Here is a 19,755-nt window from a genome sequence, read left to right as displayed (position 1 = left end):
TTTTGTGGAGCTTCTGCTGTTGCTTTTCCTTTTCCTTTCTTTTTTTCCTTTTCGTTTTGTATTTGGGAGGGGTCTGTCTCGTTTCCGGAGTTCACTTAGCACAATATGGCCGTAATGATTTCTTTTTTTGTTCGGGAGGAGGGCAGGGCTGATGGCCCATGGCCCATAGGGGCTTATGCTACTGTAGGTGCTACAGGTGGCGGGAAGTTGGAAGTTGGAAGTTAGAGCTTGAAAGTTGGAACAGTGTAATCGTGGAAGTTGACTAGAGGTAACTGGATGTACCATAATAGAAGAAGCCTGGAAGAAGGGTTATGCTGTATTCACTTTATTCACTGCACTGTACTGTGACTTGATCGCCGTGAACACTGAACACTGAAGATGGACCGCCGCGAGAATCGAAGGTGGAGACTGGATTTGTGTTGTGGGGTTGAGAGTTGGGGGCGGGTGCGGGTGCGGGTGCGGGTGCGGGTGGGGACCTGGGTAAAGGGGCTGCGATGCAACATAGGTACGGTACTCATAGAGCAGATCTAGAAGGTACCTAATACATGCCTCCTATGTAGAGTAGTTACTTGGTACATATGTACGTATTATGTATCTACCTGTAACCTGCCCTGCAGTCGAGGAGGCGGAAAAGAAAAACGAAAAAGTGTGGAGGATTTGCTTTTCTGTTTGCGCCGTACCAAGTACCAAGGTATCCGACACGGAACGAAGAACCGAGTGGGGCGAACACGGACGGGATGGGGATGTGGTATGTGGTAGATATCTGGCCAGAGTAATGCGAATAGATCCACCTGCCTGCTGTGGCTGTTTAATGCTGATTCTCGTGGCTCGTGATGGAGGAGTGCATGCGGTGTGGGTGGCGAAATGGCTACGGCACGTGTTTATACTGCATGGTAGAGCAGTGGTGGCAATTTCACGACAGAAAGACAGTCACACAATTGTTCTCGTTGCGCATATCATATATGCTGGGAATGCTACATCATATTACCATTGCTTATTTATTCCCATTCCTCCAGCTCATGCGCCCCTCACGAAATCTCACCCTACCTAGCTCTGCTCCAACATGACAGCATCCCACATAACGCCCCTCCACCTAGTTGCGGTGACTATCGTAAAGTCGACGACGTTATCTCCCTGCTTCAATGCACCGGCTGGCAGAGCCCACTCGAAATACCTCCACTCGCCTGCCGACGTTGCACTCCTGTAGAGTCCCGGATCATTCCCACCGAGCGGCGTGGCGTTATCCCCCACGTTGACGCCGTTGACGGAAATTTCGAGCGAACTGCCGACACCGCCAATGCGCGTGCCACTGCCGCTGTAACCTGCCAGGGAGACGGTGAGCACGGAGGACGCGTTGGCGGCGACGGTATTGGCGGAGAACAGAACGCTCCAGGTCCCAGCCGCGGACTTGCCGAAACACCAGTCCTCCTGCTCGCTCGAGACGCCGATAGTGAACGTCAAGTTTCCGGGGCAGCCATCGACAAGGCCGTGGGTGTAGGGCAAGCCGCCGAGCTTGAAGCCAGTGGCCTTGCGGTCGAACGCACCGATGCGCCACAGGGATTTGCGGGGCTGCGGCGTCCACTTGAGTGTTCCCAGATTCCGTCGCTTGCCGGCAGAGAGCGTGATGTTGCTCTTGGAGAAGACGGTGGTCACGCCCGCGAGCTTGCCGCCGTTACCCCAGGCTTGCAGGGTATATTGCTTCTCGGTGCGCACGTTGGGGATGCTGAAGTAGCCCGAGGCGGATGCGTTGGTGGTGTACTGGAATGTCGTGCCTTGCGCGATCGTCCGGCCCTCGTCGCCGAGGAAGATGGCTGCTCCGGCAGCGGGCGTCCCGTCGGCGAGAACTAAGCGGCCCTCGACCGTTCCCCGCGAAAGGTACTTCTCGTCCTTGAGCCAGCTGTAAGGCCACTTCTTCTCCTCTTCCCTCGCCACCTTTGCCGCGTCCGCTACGCTGCCATCGTTGATGTACACCAACCATGGCCCGAACACTTTTCCCACAGGGATCACGTCCGAGAACGCACCCTGGAAGTGCGTGCCGTGGAGCATGTTCAACAGCACTGCGTCATTTGTTCGGCTCTCGCGGTGGACACTGAGTTCCTGCTTTAATTGATCGCCATTGAGGTAGTCTTTGCCCGGGTTGATCATCCATGCACCGACAGTGGGACCGTACACGCCGTAGAAATCCGACTGGCGGACGAAGAAGGAGTTGTCGTATTTGGTGATGTAGGTACCGTCTGGGGCTTGCCAGGTTTCATCTTGGACCGAGGGGGAGGTGAGGATGGTTTCGAACAAGGGGAGGGGTGCGTCTTTGAGGTAGGTTCGGCCGTTTGGGAAGAGCTCCGGGGTGAGGCGGTAGAGAGTGCGGAATTCGCCTGGATGGAATGTTAGTGACGGCTGGAGATAGGGCTGGGAGAGAGGACGCACCTTGTACGCCTAAGGCAGTGTTGACGAAATACGAGTAGAAGCCAGAGAGGCCAGTGAAAAGAACAAAGTGAATATCACCCTCCTTCGATGTGTAGGCGACGTCGAGCATGCGCGAGGTGCGCGAGGTGATTGTGACGGAGGTGTAGTTGAGGTCGTAATAGCGTCCGGCCGCGAGATGTTAGTCTTCCCGTCTTCAATCTCATGTAACGGGCGAATTACCATAACTACCATAAGCACCGGTAGCATTCTTGACAAGGTCTTCGCCTTTGTACATGAGTTTGGTTCCTGCATTGATATTAGCGATATACGATCAATTGAGGTTCGATGAGAGTATCCACCATATTGTCGTCCCACATGCATCGAAATCACATCATTACTGATAGTCGTCGAAAACTCACCATTGGTGCCGTTATTGTGCACCACAAGGGTCGGAGCAGCAGCAGAAACGACGGCGGATAGCCAAAGCAATGGAAATAGAACCTTCATTATGGGCAGTGAAGTTGAGTTGCTCATTGTGTTTCAGTCCCGCGCCCGCGCCTTTATACGTGTAGCCAAACCCGGGTATATCCCCAAATTGGCCCACTTTATCATATTAATGAATATCGCGAGGTTCTCGGGGGACAATAATCCGGGGTAGCGCGGATCTAGGCTGAACGGTGCCCCTGACAGACCGAGCCGACCCGAGCCATGGTTCTTCATTGTATAGGAAGCAAAAAAGAAAAAACTATACGGAGAACAGAAAGTGGAGTTTCTGTGACGTCGTGTGCTGCTTATGGCATGGCCGATAGTTGTCTCCTCATGGTTGCCGTTGGAGCCGAGAATTGGTTGTCCGTTTTTGATGCAAACCTACGCGCTATGCATCCAAATTCTCTCCAATATTGAGACAAGTCAGACACATCGCAGGAAGACATATGCCCCATCTGTTCTCAAAATCCAGTGCGGGGTACGAGATGTCTTAGACTCCTTCGTATTCTTCGGTAGATTCCAAAGGAGTACGAGAGAGGGGCAATTGCATTGTTTCTCTAGCCTGGCCTAATCACCCGTCGCGCGACGGCCACTTCCCACTCCTCCCACGGACAACCTTCGACGGGAGGTCTGGTCTCCTTCCGAACTTTCTGATAACTTCCCACTCCTCCCACGGAAAACCTTCGACGGGAGGTCTGGTCTCCGTTCGAATCTCCTGATAACTTCCACTCCTCCCGCGGGCAACTCTCCACAGGAGGACTGGTCTCCTTCCGAACCTCCTGATGGATATCCTCGCACTATCACCGCGTCCCAAATAATTTACCGACCAGCCACCTAGCCGTCATTGCGGATAATAGACCTCGCTTCCATCGCTCCAACAAGGATCTGGCTGGTAGGCATAGGTGGATTTCTGTCGTGATTTTCGGCTGGATCGTCTGGAGAAAGATGACAAAACAGTGTGGACTGAGGGCTGAACCGAAGTGCTGACGGTTCTCTTCGGCGGTGAAGATTCCCGTGTTTCGAGAACGTGTACGAGTTGCATTCCTTGGTGCACACCTTGCGGGTACGTAACGCGTCCGATTTGCGCGATTTGCAGGATAATGTAGCGATTAGGACAAGATGAACACCTCTCCGTGACTTATTCGAACGCGTCCGATGATCGTCCGATGATCGTACCGTAAGGCGCCTCGAAGAAGAACAGCAAGTAAACCCCGTGATGAAGACTCCGATGTTCCTGGACACTTTCCGCTGCAACAAGCACCCATTCAAAGCGGAGAAATGGACTGTAGTCTGTTGTCATAGTGGTCGTCACGGCATGAATAATGCTGTCGAATAGGCACGCACGGGGCGAGAAAGGATATCCTCCGGATCGTTCTCGAGGTCGGGTCTGCGTTGGGTACTGCACTCGCTCTCCAACTCGTTCGGAAAATTTTATAGGCTGTAGAATTTGTTAGTCTCGGTTCCAAAATTATCGCATTGGTTGCTCACCTCATCCATGGAAAACTCATAGCCTGATTCGCCATCACTTGCCCATGAGTCCGATCCGATCTTTGCTCAAATCCACTGCAATGACAGGCTTTCCGACCGAATAATTCAATTCGCGCATCTGTGAACTGCTGAAGGTGACGTCTGTCTGGTGATGACAGGGAGAAATTTAGAATAAATACGAGCACGACCCTCTTCTAATCACGATAGCAAGTGGCCCCGGTCGAGAAGTCCTGGGCCGTAGACCCCGCATGAGAAGCTGCAGCAGGTGGGGAGGACCGGAGGTTGCAATCGCTGGGTCTTACTCTCGCTTGCCCGTCTCGCTCGTGGCATCGTGTATTCGTCGTATGCACGTCTCGATCGATTCGTCCGAGCGGTGCGCGGAGGAGAAGGGATCAATGCAGAGGTGGAGTAGAGCGGTAGAACGGATGATTCGTGCGGCGACATGCGGCTTCCTCGGCTTCGGTAACTATTCATGTAGGCATTTCGTCAGCACGTCTTTCCGTCTCGTTGAGCCGAAAAGAGGACCTTTAGGGTGGAAACGGCAAAATCCATCGGCGAGTGGTACCTAGGTAAAGAACTGGTGAAACACTGGTCCCACGGCTTGATTTCGTCTGACTTGGGAGCCGAGACAAGTCCCGACGCGTGGTAGATTCAAGTGAAGAAGCTTCTCTGGTAGGACAGATCACGGTGCATCGCGTGAGACGTTTCACATCGGCCTGTGCATGCAGCAGGTCGGACGGAATTTTAAGGACGAGCGATGCCAGGCGGCTGGTGATTGGTGATGTCGGAGTTGTCGCGTAGTTGCGGTGGAGATGTGGATGGGACGAAGAAAGGCCGAACCTTGATCGCTAAACATGTGAGATGTAATCGGTCCAGCCCTGCGGGGTTAGACTGCACGTGTGGCCTTCCCCGCGAAGGAACCGACCTCGTCAACCGTCCTCATCGCCAGACTCTCCACTTGCATTCACTTCAGGCTCTTTCGAATTCTCAACTCCAGCATCAGCAATCCTCCGAGGTCCGTTGGGTTGACGATCCTGAAATTCCCCCGCCACCTCCAGTGACCAGTCCACCCTTGCGCGTCGCGACGGCCAAAATAAGTGCTCTAACTCCGAACCTACGGCATTCCATCTAGCGCCAATCTGCCGGGATTCTTCGTCTTTATGGATTGAGGTCAGCATCACATAGAGTACAGCGGCACAGACCGCGTGCAAGCTCCTTCATCACCATCGTCTTTACGCGTCGTCAGCCCAACCACGAGAGTTTCGATAACGCATTCGGTGTGACGATTCGAGCAAGCAGTGTGACCGAGAAACGGCTCTTCGATAAGACCCAGATCACCATCCTCCTCGCTTAGCCCAGTGCTGCCGGGTGTCGGCTTCCCCGCATTCCGCCCCACGGTTCTTGGATCAAGAGAAGCATCTACTTGATTGGCTCGGATCAAGCAGACTGGTGCCGGGAGAAGCGAGCCGAGGATGAGAATCGCTTGGGTGAACGTGAATTTTGTGAGCATCCAAGATTCCTAGATACACTCTGCATAACGGGATCTTGGGTGCCGAGAGCAGTTAAACCGCAACTCTCCGTTCTTGCAGCTCGAATGGATGCTGCATGCACTCTCCACTTGCTGCCCGCTTGCTGGGGTTTCCTAGTTGACCATTGGACAACCAAGTAAATAGGATATCCACCGCACTTCCCGAACAGCTTTAAGGACTTCCTCCCCCACACATTGATCACGGCGAGCCGCACAGAACGTAAACCGTGTCTTCTCAGGCACTTCCTCCTTCGATCCAATCTCGACCACGATCTCAGCCATGGCGCCTGGTTTCTTCCAGCCGGAAGGCCAGATCGATGTTCCGAATACCGACCTCCTCTCGTGGATGTTTGATAAGCCGATATATGACCTGGAAAAGATCGTGCGTTCTGGGAATTGGCTACTTTGTGTGGAACTATGCTGATATTAGGCAGATATTCGTCTCCGCCAACGATACCTCCCGCACCCTCACAGGCGTAAAATGTCGAGAAATCATTCGGAAGATTGCGAAGGGATTGAAGGATGCGGGATTGAAGAGAGGGGATACGCTGCTGCTTCACTCTTTCAACGATGTCAGTTTCGTCCGTTGACACTACATGGGCATTTGCTAACTTCCGAAGATCAACTACCCACTAATCGTCCTGGGAACCATCGCCGCTGGTGGAGTCTGGACGGGCTCCAATCCATCGTATACAACGTCAGAGCTAGCACACCATATACGCGCCTCCTCCGCGCGCTTCATCGTAGTCGAGCCCGAGATTCTCTCCACCATCCGCGCCGCTGGTGACGCCTGCGGCATTCCGGCAGCGAACTACTGGGTATTCGATAACCTTCCCCAACAGGGCGTTCCAGCCGGCTACAAGTCCTGGAAAGACCTCCTCACCCGCGGCGAAACAGACTGGGTCCGCTTTCATGGCGCTGAGGCAGCACGAGACACTACAGCGATGCGCCTCTTCTCCTCTGGCACCACTGGCCTGCCCAAAGCCGCCAACCTCTCCCACCGAAATTTCGTCGCCCAGCACACAGTGGTCCAGGACTACAAGCCACGCTCCTACGAACCAACATACTGTCTTGCACTCCCAATGTTCCATGCCGCCTGCGTGCCCGCAGCACACATTACTCCCCTGCGTGGGGGAGGCCGCACCACGATCCTCCGACGCTTCGACATGGCCCTATATCTCCGCACGTGCGAGCTCTTCTACGTAACCGAGCAAACCGTCGTACCCCCGATCATCCTGGCCTTCGTCATGTCGCCCCTCGTCAAGCGAGCGTGCTTCGCCTCCGCCCGCGCCGCCGCATCCGGCGCTGCGCCCCTCGGCCTGGATCTCCAGCGCCGCTACTCGGAGCTACTGCCGCCAAACGCAACAACAACACAGGTATGGGGAATGACGGAGACGTCCTGCATCGCGACACGCTTCTGGGCCGGCGAGCACGACGAGACCGGAAGTGTGGGCTACCTGGTCCCCGGCGTCGAGGCGAAGCTTGTCGACGAGGACGGCACCGAGATCCGCGAGTACAATAAACCCGGCGAGATGTGGGTCCGTGGAAGAACGGTGTTCCAGGGGTACTACCAGAACGACGCGGCGAACAAGGAGTCCTTTGACCACGAAGGGTACTATAAAACTGGCGATATCATGTACTGCGATGGAAAAACGAAGAAGTGGTACATCGTCGATCGGAAAAAGGTTCCCCTCCCCTCGCCTCCCCTCCCGCCCCAGCCACCCTTCTCACCTACCCCCAGAATACTCGCTAACGGAAAGTGCCCGCTGTTAGGAACTCATCAAGGTCCGCGGCTTCCAAGTTGTTCCGCCCGAGCTCGAAGGGGTGCTCCTACAGCACCCGGGGATCATCGACGCGGCAGTGATAGGTATTACTACCCCCGCCGGCGAGGAGCTGCCGAGGGCGTATGTTGTGAAGCGCCCTGGAACGGAGCTCACGGAGAAGGAGGTATACGATTGGGCTGCCGAGAAGCTGGCTAAGTATAAGCGTTTGGATGGTGGCGTTGTGTTCTTGGAGGCCGTGCCAAAGAACGCGTCGGGGAAGATTCTGAAGAAGGCGCTTAGGGAGTTGGCAGCGAGGGATCATGTAAAGGCGAAACTGTAGGTAGAAGGTGATGATAGTTATGATGAAGTCTAGGGTTATCATGCGTGTTGGATACCACGTTTTTGTTTGATCATACTCGCACTCAGCCTATTTAGACTACCTATTGCGGCATACCTTTTCCAGGACCGCTGTCTGTCCACGGTCCAGATAAGTGACTAGTATCGCAACCCCGTCTCTCATCCTCCCTACCGCGGGGCATCCAATAGATTGTAGATCCTATCAAGAAAAAGAAGATTCCATGTGCACGTAACGAGAATGCCAGCCTCCACTCGCCTATCATCTCTACCACCGCCAGCCCGACCCCACCTCCATCCCAGCCGGCGCAGGAACTCACCCATTCCGCAAACGCCATCAACCGCATCCGCCCGTATCTTCATGTTCATGTCTTTGTCTTCTCGCCCTTTACAGTAGAAGCCGCGCAGTGACCAGTCGTCTTATCCGGACGGCTCGCTCACTGTCTCACTGTTTCGTTCCCGATCAGGTTGTGCATCTGCTCGTCCGTCCCTGGTGGGAGGATGATCAACTCGATGTGCTGCACCCGGGATCGCGCTTTAGGCCTCACCGAGTCACCGTCAGAATTTCTCGGGTGGAGAAGATGGATCGAGTCATACAGTATGAACCGCTGTACCTTTCTTTTTGCAGAGTAACATTCCAATCAACTGGAAATATCTACACAGAATCCACCACACCAACTTCACTATTACGAGCAAACTAAAGAAGGAACCGGTTCGAATTGGATAACTGTATAAATTGCAAAAACTATTGGCAGGTTCAGCAGCTCAACTGTCGACAACCCAACTCTCCTCCCTCCCCCATCCGCCCTCCCCCGCCTGAATAAGATCAGAAACAGTAAATCTCCAACAGAAAACAAACAGTAGCTATCCCGAAACAAAAGAACAAACAGCGCACAAGGTATGTCATTTGTTCGTCCTTTCCCTCGCGCTGTCTTCTTTCCCCCTCCCTTTTCTCGTCGAGGCTAGGGTCGTTTAAAATGGAGCATGTTACTGCTTTCCACCGCTCATCGCTCTGAAGCCTCAGCAGGCTTTCGATTTGCATTGCGCACCCAATCCGCATTTTTTTGCACCACTGATGGTGCGCCCGCAATAGTCAAGTGGTTTGGTCGGCTTTTTGATACTCCGCATCCTCTCGAGCGAGCTCCGAATAAGATATTCCGAATGTGACCGTCTCCATCAGTTCGCCAAGGGTCCAGGTGCGATTGAGCATCAAAGCAACTCGCAGATGACCGCGAGTTGCATTGAGGCTTCTGTATTCGCCAGGACAGATGAAGGAGTCCATCGCCATATTAATTGCAGGGCAGGCCAAATATATGGCTGCGGTGCGGACGAGCGAGAGAAAGCGACGAATAAGGGGAATTGAGTCTTTGTAAATTCCCCAGGTAAGAGGTGACCAGATCACAAACTAAGTGTACATCTACTGTTAGCCAGTGAAACTTGAGTTTGGGTGGGGAAGCGGGTGCATACTTGAAGTGAATGGTGCCTCCGACCAAACCAACTCCACTGTTTTCAGTGAGACCTCCATTCGAGCCGCGAGGTAATTTGGTCAATGGCCAAGAAACCGAACCGCATCGTTCTGCTTCGCGGTCTGTAGCGGAAGTCAGTATCTAGCTCTCGGGCAGGCAGAGATAAAAAAAGATGGGAAGGAAAGATATCTAACTTACATGACGTATCCGAATAGTTCAGAGGGAAGATGAGGAAAGATAGGATGGAGAGAAGGGAGAGCAGGGAGAGGAAGGTCCACTGCATTCAATCATATGGGGTTGTTCGTCACTATTGCTCGAAGCCGAATGTTGAACGCAGAAAAGAACCGATTCACCGCATGCGGGCGTAGAGAGTAAGCTGAGTAATAGGAATATCGCACGGTGGCGTGATGTGGATGATGATGTTGTTGAGGGGAAGGAAAGGAAGGAGATGAAGGAGATGAAGGAGATGAAGGAGATGAAGGAGAGGAGCAAGTGGTCGTGTGTGGGTCTTGTGGGGTCGGCAAAAGTGTGGTCACATTCTAGGTCTGGGGCATCCCGTCGCTACCGGGGTTGCACACTGTTCACGTGCCGCCTGATTTGATCTCACGGGTTATCAGGAGCTTGGTGGCTACGGCGGGCTTTATGACTTTGGATGCATCGGCATGCTGGAACCTGATTCAAAAGTTCGAGCATACCTCTATGCACGAATTGGAGTTTGAAACCTGGCTGCCTACCGCCATCCGACTACCCCCTGATATAATAGACCCCACCAGGACCGCCATCACAGTCGGACTAAGAACCTACGGATTCCCAGAGCGCGTTGACCGCATCGGCCCATCTTCATGTCTTGCCTTCCCATCGTCTACAGAAGAAGCTGCCCAGTTACCTTGTTCGGAAGGCTCACCCGCTGTCTCCTTGTCTCGTCCCCCACCAAGCTGGGCATCGATCTGCCTCCGCCCGTCCGTGCTACGGAGGAAGTGCAAGGCTGCAAACTGATGTACTGTAGCCTGCAACTAGGGTCCCGAGCACCAGTTGTTTGACAGCCTCACCGTGCGAGAGAGAGAACATCAATTTATTCTGCTTGCGCCCTGCCGGGCTGCCACTGGGTTCTGACCGTCTCGACTCTCAAACCCTATCCAGACGCCGGTAGACATGCCAACATTGCAGTGCAAACTGGTTCGAACAATTTTTGGAACATAGAACTGCAGTGAAGCGGCTATGGAAGAACGCAAACCAGAATGGGGACTGCGTACAGAACCTGTTTAATTCGCCTAGTTCAAAGAACCGGTAAAACCGGCCACACCGAAGATCTGGCAACCCGCGGTGGATCTCATGATAACGTATATGAATGGCATGATGCTGAAGTAGGTAGGAGGCGCCTAGGAGACCCAGTAGAACAGTAGTACTGCTGACGCAGTACGAACGTAAAGCTAACATACAGGATTCGTTGCACAAAGTAGTACCAGCTAGTATTACAATCTAATTGCGGTGGTATATAACTCTTCAGGCACTCCACCGAAGCCTCAATTGAATCAGACTGTGGTGAGTGACGGTCATCTATGATCTGGATGACCCGCTTGTACTCAGAGAAAGGCGTGCCCTCTAGTCATCATGACATGGCAAGAATTGACAGTAAATCGTGAAAGTAAACCTCCGTGATTGAAAGGGAGTGCTCAGCTTCCTGGCATACTTATGCTTCTATGTACTGGTGCTCTAGAGCATTTAAAACTTGCACACGGCCGAAGGTACACTATTTAGAACTGATAAATGAAGCAGTTTTGTCGAAGAGTAACATTCCGACTTGAACCAACAGGGTACGTAGAATTCACCAGACCAACTGCTCTGTTGAGAGCCATGTAACCAAGGAACCGTTTAGAATTGGATAATTGGATAAATTGCAAAAAAACTATTAGCAACTTCAGCAGCTCAACTGTCCACAACCCAACTCTCCTCCCTCCCCCATCCGCCCTCCCCCGCCTGAATAAGATCAGAAATAGTAAATCTCCAACAGAAATAAACAGAAGCCATCCCGAAGCCAAAGAACAAGCAGCGCGCAAGGTGTTGTCATTTGCTCGTCTTTGCCTATCGTGCTCTCTTCTTCTCCTGCCCCCATTCCCCCCTTGCCCTCCCCCTGGATAAGATCAGAAACGGTAAATCTGCAACAGAAATAAACAGAAGCGATCCCGATACCAAACAACAAACAGCGCGCACGGCACATCGATCTGGTATTTCTTTGGTAACGCGCTATATTTTTATCGCATCTCTCCTCTCGGCGAGGCTGGGTTCACGAGGTCGCTTTAAAGCCACGCAGGCTTTCAAGCGCGCCATGATAGGCGTCTGCATGTACCGGTCTCTTCTCATTTTCGCCGCGAGCAACTGCATGGCTGGGATTTTCATGGCTGGGATTCGCATTGCGCACCCAACCCGCAGCTTTTTGCACCACGGATGGTGAGCGCGCGATGGATGCGGGGAATTGAGTCTTTGTGGATTGCCCACCGGGTAAGCGGTGACCAAATCCCAAACTAAATGTGCATCCACTCTTAGCTAGTGAAACTTGAGTTTGGGTGGGGAAGCGTGTGCATACTTGAAGTGAATGGTGCCTCTGACCAAACTAAGCGATGTCTGTGTACTCTTCGTACTCCTCAGCGGAGAGAATATCACGAACATCAACAACGGAGCTCATGATGTACGCCTGCGTCTGTTAGCCTGAGAGGGCCCTATGGGGGAGTTTGGCGGGACTCACGTATGGGCTCATGCCACATTTCGCCAATCCGTTGTCCTCAACTGTGACGCCTCGAGGATCTCCATATCCTCCTTTTCATAGCCTCCATCGCTGTTGCTATCTATTACAGGGCTAGCACTGCAGCAGGAGTCTTTATCTCCTCATACTGGTACTTGACAGTTTCCATGATCAGGTCCGCCATATCAAAGTTGCCTCTGTAAAGAGCTTATGGATAGTGACCTGAACCGTAGGTCTAAATGACCTATCCACTGCAGAGTCGCCATCTGTAGAGGAAGTTAGTGTCTGGCTATTGGGCGGGCGGGCAGGGCGAAGATTGAAATAATATGGGAAAGCACTTACTATGGCTGCGAGGGCCGTCGGCGACACAAATTCATGGCCAGCGCCGTGAAGGAGATGAAGGGAAAGGGAATGAATGGTAGGGGCTCGACGGGAAGGGAATGATGGGAGAAGCTGGGGGAGAACGGAAACGTACACCGGAGGTGGACGGGGAGAGAAGAGAAAGGAAGGAAAGGATCGACCGTAGAGCCAACTGGACGAATCCACCGGCTCACCGCCTGTGGACGTAGAAAGTAATGTGAGTAATAAGAAGTTCGCACTGTGGCGTGATGAAGTGGATGATGTTGAGAGGAAGGAGAGGAAGGAGAGGAAGGAGAGGAAGAAGTGGTTGCGGTAGGTTTGTGGGGTCGGCAAAAGTGCAGTCACATTCTAGGTCTAGGGCATCCAGTCGCTACCGGGGTTGCACCATGACCACGCGAAGCTAGATTGGATCACACGGGTTGCGCCTTGTAAGGTTTTTTTTTGTTTAATCAGCAATTGATTGTGACTTATGTAGATCATGGCAATATATTATGTACACACTCCGGTTCCCTGCCACTATCCGACTCGACTTTCATCGAGTGGCCCGATGTGGCTATCCCTGCCCACCGCCTCGGCCTGTCCCCGCAATGAAGATACAGCGCAGCAAGGAAATAACATTAGTAAAAGACATATTCTGCTCCCTCTCTCGTCTCTTAAAAGGGTTGCTATGAAAGAAGGTGTGAGGAGAAACAGCGGGACTGAGCCCAGCTCCTCAACATCAGCACCCTCCTCCTCCTCCCGCCTCAGCTCAGCCTCCCTTTCTTCCTGCTCCCTGAGCTCCCACTCGGATACCTTGCTCTCTTTATCTTGCTCAGCGGCCTCACGCATCCGTCTGCCCACATCAGTGGAAGAGAGGAACTCTAGGATTGCCTTGCTGCAGCGCTCGGCTGCGAAGAGGTCCCGGATCATGAATCGATCCTTGCCCCTCTTCGTCTGCTTTCGGACCTCTGCCCACAGTGTCTTCTGTTGGCTTTTCCATTCAGGGCAATTCTTGAAAAGGTGCTCTCGTGTCTGGGTCTTGTAGCGGCACCATCCGCAGCGGGCGTCCTGCCGGCTTGTCGTCCACTGGAGGTACTGGCCGGTGAGGCAATTTCCTGTCTTTCTCAGGTCATATTTCTGCCGAACCGGTTTTTCCTATTGGCGTGCGACTTGCAAGGAGCTTGCTAGCTACGGCGGGCTTTACCACTTTCAGATGCATCGGTGTGCTGTGACGTGAATCCAAGTTTTATCATATGCCAAAGAATCGAAATTTGAAACCCGCTGCCTGCCACCATCCGACAGTCGACTACCCATACAACCGTTTCCAACATGAAACGACACCCCACGAACACCTCCACCGATTACTGTCGAACATACCTACACCGCACCAGCGCAACTCCAAATGTCGATCGACTACTGATTAAGGCGGAGTTCTGATCGATTACCGGTGATGGAGGCATTCTAGTCCTCGGCTATTCCGGTCCAACTCGTACTAGCCTGCAGGTCTGGATTTCAACCGATTATGACTGATGAGGGAGAGGAAAAAGGAGCAGTGGTCGAGGAGGAGGTGGTGGTAGTAGTGGTGAATGGTGAATGGTGAAAGCAGCGTGGATATTCTAGACCTTCCAGTTATGCACCCATGTCATCTCCTCTGGAGTTGGCGGAAGACGGGGACTCCGGGTATATATATGGGACTCCGGCATCTAGGTACAATTGCATCCAAAGAAGTTGTCCGATGGGAGGAATCTTTATTGCTGTCGTCTGTATCCTCTATTTCTCCTTCTGTATATGCACTGACTCTTTGGCTCGATCCCTGTTTACTCCCAAGCGCCGAAAGAAACAAGGCCACGGTCCACCCAACTCATCAGCCATCCAGCCAAATTTCAACCGTGGCACTTAAAGGTCGAGCCTGGAATAAGAACTGCTCAAAGCTCGCGAATGCCGATACTACAGTCGGGTGTGGCCCATAAACATGAAGGGCAGTGTTACTGGTGTGTAGTCGGTACGTCCAACATCTTGCCGCCACAGACCGCTGTCACCCTGACCGCTGTAAAGGGCACGGGTTCCCGCTGACCGGCTGCCCTGGCACCGGCTATGGACACGACACGAGGTTGCATGCGCCATCACTCGGTCAATAGCATAGACCGTCACTCGATCTGCTTTGGAGGATGCTTATCAAGAAAAGTGGTATTCTGAAGTAGTGTACATTGTATCGTAGCAGGAGGAAAGAAAAAGGCATATATAGATGAAGGTGCAGGGGTGCCTCGGATAGAGGCCGCTCGCTGCCGCTCGCCACCTCCGTGTGAGAACGGACAACGGAAGTCAGAGTGATCTCGCATGATGTCGTGCACGGAAGTTCGTCATATTATGACAATGCTTACCTTGTCGCTTATTCAGACGGACAGATCCCTTCCCTCGTCGAAAATATTCCACGGCAACGGGCGAGTGAAGGACACAGGGAGTAGTCCGAATCTGGTTACTAGCAAGGAGCCTCCCATCAGCCGGCTGAAGAAGGCTGGCATGTGGTGCAGGCATAGGTGCGGTGGTGGCGACAGGGATCTCTTAGTCGGCCGCATAGTCGCCTCACCATACCACTTGACATCAGCTTCCCATCATAACCAACACACTAGCCGCCTCCACCCAACCATCCCCCTACCGCTGGTGCCGTAGCTTGGGGCCGTGGAAACAACCAAAGGGATAGCTGTCTCCCGTTAGCTACGAGTATACAGTCCTCCTCTGTAGCCAGCTGAATAGGAAATCTTCTCCTGCATGCACTTCGTGTTCGTCTACGTGACAACTGCAGTACACTGTACCGGTATGTCCGACTAACAAAGAACTGTGCGGCTGGCCAATTAAAACTGAAATTTCATATGAAAACAACAAATCGAAAAAGAAAAAAATCCTCCCATTGAGATCCCCCGTGAAACGAAAAAATTAACTGGCAGGCATCACACCAGGTCGTAACCACCACCTCCACCTTCACCACCACCACCACCAGCTGAGTCGCCGGTGGTGATATAGCCCCGTCAGGAGCCAGGTCTTGCTGGCGGCATTCACCAGATGTTCTGGCAGGAATCACACCAAGACAAGACCCACCTCCTGGCGAGTTTCGCACCAGATGACCTGGCGGCCTTCCACCAGATTAACTGGCAGGCATCACACCAGGTCTTGACACCAACGGTGGCAGCCCATTTCGAATGATCTGTAAAACTAGGTGACTAGAGAAACACGAATATCAGCACATGAAGTCAAAGACACCATCAGGCAAGCGGAGACAACGTAAAGAAACTCACCATAAAATTCCCATCTCAAAATCGGCCGGAAGAAAAGTCAGTCATCATTGTAGCCCTTTGCGGCCGCCTTCTCGTCTTCAATCTTGACTTTGGCGGCGATCCAGTGGGCGACAGTTTCAACCATTTCACAACGGTTCGTGTTCCTCCTGAAGGCGATATTATTGATTCGGGCAACATCCCGCACCCCCGCATCCCCCTAACATCGCGATGGTAGTGAGGTTGGGCCCAGCTGGCCCATCCTCATCGCCGCCGTGGCGTCAGGCCGGACCAGATCAACTGGCCTGCCAGACACCAAAGGCAGGACCCAGATCCTTCTGGCGGACGTCGGCCAGGTCAACTGGCAGACATCACACCAAAAGAGGCCCCAGGTAGGCATCACCTTTGGTGTTGTCACCAAAGGCGGGGCCCGTTCTCGCGGGCGAAGTACTAAAGGGACTAGAGAAACCTGACGAATATTAGCACATGAAGTCAAAGACACCGCTAGGCAAACGGAAACGACGTAAAGAAACTCACCATAAAATTCCCATCTCACAATCGGCCGGCCGGATTGTTCAGTATGTTCGCATAGTGAAGCTCCTCAATGAGATTGAATTTGTCCACGGCGTGCTGAATGTGCTGTTCGTAGACTCGCACACTTCCCACAACCCATAGGCGTATTCTGTGGAGCTCGCCACCGCCTAACATTAGCGCGCACCGGGCGACGCAGCGTGGTCATCAGCCGGAACCTGTCCGCTGCTGGTCGGGTGGAAAGAAATAGCGTTGCAATTCGGATCGATTAGGTTGAGTTGTAAAAAAGCCCCCGTGTGGGTGACTGGTATTGTGATTGAGGAACTGGAAAAGTGGTTCTGGGTCGGAGATGGTAGTGATGCTAATCAGGCGGGACCAGTATCAGCATCTGTTCGGAAGGGATGCAGGTGTTGAGCGTATTACATACCGAACGGGTGAGAGGTGCGTAGCCATTGAATCGAAGGCGCTGAGCTTCACGCTCTGCACGCCGGGGCGGACCAACCACAGTGTGGAAGCTGGTGCAAGTCGTTGGTCGACTTAACGATTGTAGTTGTGATAGTGGAAGAAATAATTGTGAAGGCAGTGATGGTAGATGAATTGATAGTGGAAGAAGATGAGGGATGAAGAAGGAAGAGGGGGAGGGAGGTGGGAGGAAGTCGGGTTTTGTTGGGGATTGTGGGCGCTGTGACTGTGGAAATTTTCAATGTGAGGGTTGATACCTAACTTCAAAGGAGTGATCGTGTGGGTAGGGCGAGTGGGTGATAATTCGCATGCGGTCAGCCTCGCACCACACTAGTTGACGCAGTATCGAACCGCCCTGCCGCTCAGTGCCGTATAATGCATGGGGTTACTGGTAGCAAGAGCTCAAAAGTATCATACAATAGCAAAATAAGCCGTACGCACAGTACTCGTGCAGCTTTTTATTCGGTTTACTCGTCATATCATACCTACTATTCGACCTTCGGTAGATCGTGATTGTTATGTACATACAAGAGCGATTGCCTCCCGCTATCCTTCCCCTTTGATCTTAGCCCGGTATGGTGTGCTGAAACCTGGTTTAGTTCGAACATACTGAATTACCAGTAGTCCGACGAGCGAATTACAGGTAATCGTGCGAGTAAGTGACCATGAATATCTACCGATCTCACCAGCCACACAAGGAACCCCACCACACGTGGAACCCCCACCATACGACGTCACGATCTGCATGCTCGTCTTCAAGGTTTTGGGATTTTTAGGAGTTGCGGAGACAACAGTCACTCCCCGCGCTCGCGATCCTGCTAGAGATCTAGGATGAGTGGTAATCGGTCAATTCCACATGCGACTATTACTAGGGCCAGATTACAGTACAACGAAAGTAAACAGTGGGAGAACGATATCGCGAACATGTACCTATGCCAAAACAAGAAACGACAGCCCCACCACCCTATGCCGAACGCCAAAAAGACAGATATGTAAACAGATCCCAACGCCGCCTTCCATGCATGCACACCCGCCGGCCCGCCTGCCCGCTCTCTCTTTCTCAAACCGTCCCTCCCAGCACCCCCCACCTCTGCCTCTCCCTCTTCAGTGCGGTCAAGATCGTCGCCACGGCAAGCAACCTATCTACGCCCCTCTCATCGAACAACAACGTTCCCTCCGTGGTGCCCACCCCACGCTTCACGACCCCCTCAGCCCACGCCCTAAGGTCCACCGGGAAAAAGGCACTGCTTACTGTTAGGTAGAACACGGCGACGACATATCGCCCCATGCCCGGCGCGCTCTTCTCAAGCACCAACTCGCGTGGAGTCGCGAATTTCCACCTGTAGCTTTTCCAGTTGTCAGCCGGGTATGCCCTGCAGGTGTGTGGGGCGTAGAGGAAGGCCAACCTTGCCCCTCGCGACTCAAAGATCTGGCTGCGTGGATCGAAGGTATGCGTCCACACGCCGACATCCCACTCTCCCCTGCCGGGGTAATCGATATCGACCACGATCTCCTTCCACAGCGCCCACGGCACACTCCAGCTCGCCGTACCACTCGAGTCCAGATCCTCCAGTACTTTCACCCCCTTCTTCCCTCGGCGCACCACCATCGCCGTCTCCAGCCCTCCCATCACATTCACATCCTTCCCTTTACCGCCCTCCTTTTCCCGTTCCTTCCACGCCTTCAGGATCGAGCGCACCTCGCGCTTAAACGCTTTTCGGTCCGAATACGGATCTGCGGCGGGGACTCGATTCTTCAGGTGCGGCGTGAGGTCGTAGATCTGCAATGGCGTTGTCGAAGGCATCACGCCGCCGTGCGTCGGGATGTGGTAGGTTTTTGTTGGGTTGAAGGAGGAAACGATGCGGGATGCGGTGGACTCGGTTGTGGATGTGGAGTTAGAGCCGCCGCCGTTGAGAGCCGGAGACGAGGAGCCGGTCGTTGTGGTGGTGTTGGTGGTCGTGGTGGAAGGACGGTGGCTGAAGCATCGTGCCGATGGGAAGGTGCCCGTTGATGGTGGGGTTAGGGAAAGGGACGCTCTTGCACTGGTGGGATCGGAGGAGGCGGCGGAGGAGGGCGCCAGGGAGGATATGGAACTGCGGAAGAGGTTCATGATGCTTGGCGAACGCAATGGGTGGAAGTTCTGCCTTTCTGATGTGGAGAAAGTCTTGTCTGTCCGTGCAGTGAGTTCTGATGGGATAAGACTTTGTGGAGGGGGGCGGAGGTGCGACAGGTCTCAGACTGCCAGTTCGCCAGCGGGACAGCGTGCAAATTTAGGGGAACTTTCGGTGGGAGCGAGCAGAAAAAAAGACACGAGACACGCAGTACCCACGGACAATGCAGATGCAACCGAAACCCAAATGGTATGTAGAATAGGTAGCAGAAAACTATACCTGCATGTGCAAGCAGGACGGACCGACAGGCAAAAAAGCAGCACAAAAAGCAAAAGCGGAGAAACAAGCAAACAGGGCTAAATAGACGAGCAGTCGGTTATCAGCACGTACATGCGTATGTAACGTGGCGCAAATTTGTGCTGGTGGAGGATGGTGATTCGCTGGCGGCGGCGGTGTGCAAAGTTTCGCTAGGGCCGAAGGTAGAAGAGGAGGATAATGATGGAGATGTATGTACGGTATGGTGGGCGGGCGTGTGTAGACGATCATACGAGCTGCAAGTTGCTGGCCGTGGTGGTGGAGGATGGGGGCGGTCGGTGTTCGTGGAGAAGCAGGTGAGAAACGAGGATGCTGAGCCAAAGTGCGCGTGGAGAGTTAGCGAAGTGAGCCGAAAGTTGGTTTTTTCTCTCCTCGTGGCGGGGGAGGGGAGGCGGGACGAACTCGACAGGTTTCGTTTCTGACAGGCAAGAGGACTGGCGGACTGGTGTCTGGCCGACTGACAGGGGGAGCGGTTTGCAAGCCAGAATTCGGCACTAAAG

At 53.3% G+C, this 19,755-nt stretch overlaps 4 protein-coding genes across 4 annotated transcripts; 1 reads left to right on the top strand and 3 right to left on the bottom strand.

Annotated features, from left to right (window-relative positions):
* Positions 1-966: 966 nt before the first annotated feature.
* Positions 967-3,066, bottom strand: BZA05DRAFT_199309 (polysaccharide lyase family 4, domain III-domain-containing protein). Its single transcript, XM_051479474.1, has 4 exons — positions 2,763-3,066; positions 2,641-2,709; positions 2,425-2,586; positions 967-2,372 (listed from the first exon to the last, which is right to left on the bottom strand). Exons 1-4 carry the CDS (start codon positions 2,935-2,937, stop codon positions 1,048-1,050), a joined length of 1,731 nt encoding a protein of 576 aa, XP_051342499.1. The 5' UTR covers positions 2,938-3,066; the 3' UTR covers positions 967-1,047.
* Positions 3,067-6,185: 3,119 nt separating this feature from the next.
* Positions 6,186-8,008, top strand: BZA05DRAFT_332690 (4-coumarate-CoA ligase-like protein; the record flags this gene model as incomplete). The annotated part of the gene is made up of 4 exons (XM_051480659.1): positions 6,186-6,287; positions 6,340-6,477; positions 6,526-7,590; positions 7,679-8,008. 4 exons carry the CDS (start codon positions 6,186-6,188, stop codon positions 8,006-8,008), a joined length of 1,635 nt encoding a protein of 544 aa, XP_051342498.1.
* A 4,091-nt stretch (positions 8,009-12,099) lies between these two features.
* Positions 12,100-12,412, bottom strand: BZA05DRAFT_442063 (uncharacterized protein; the record flags this gene model as incomplete). The annotated part of the gene is made up of 3 exons (XM_051486719.1): positions 12,100-12,180; positions 12,249-12,321; positions 12,378-12,412. The coding sequence occupies 3 exons, from the start codon at positions 12,410-12,412 to the stop codon at positions 12,100-12,102; spliced, it is 189 nt and encodes a 62-aa protein (XP_051342497.1).
* A 5,249-nt stretch (positions 12,413-17,661) lies between these two features.
* Positions 17,662-19,395, bottom strand: BZA05DRAFT_199048 (uncharacterized protein). Its single transcript, XM_051479473.1, has 4 exons — positions 19,331-19,395; positions 18,236-18,998; positions 18,082-18,175; positions 17,662-18,024 (listed from the first exon to the last, which is right to left on the bottom strand). The coding sequence occupies exons 2-4, from the start codon at positions 18,937-18,939 to the stop codon at positions 17,890-17,892; spliced, it is 933 nt and encodes a 310-aa protein (XP_051342496.1). The 5' UTR covers positions 18,940-18,998; positions 19,331-19,395; the 3' UTR covers positions 17,662-17,889.
* Positions 19,396-19,755: the final 360 nt, after the last annotated feature.

Source organism: Tricharina praecox (assembly GCF_024521635.1).
Source record: "Tricharina praecox strain CBS 144465 chromosome Unknown BZA05scaffold_4, whole genome shotgun sequence".
NCBI lineage: Eukaryota > Fungi > Ascomycota > Pezizomycetes > Pezizales > Pyronemataceae > Tricharina > Tricharina praecox.
The sequence above is the reverse complement of the archived record's forward strand: the minus strand, read 5'-3'. Positions and strand labels throughout refer to the sequence as shown.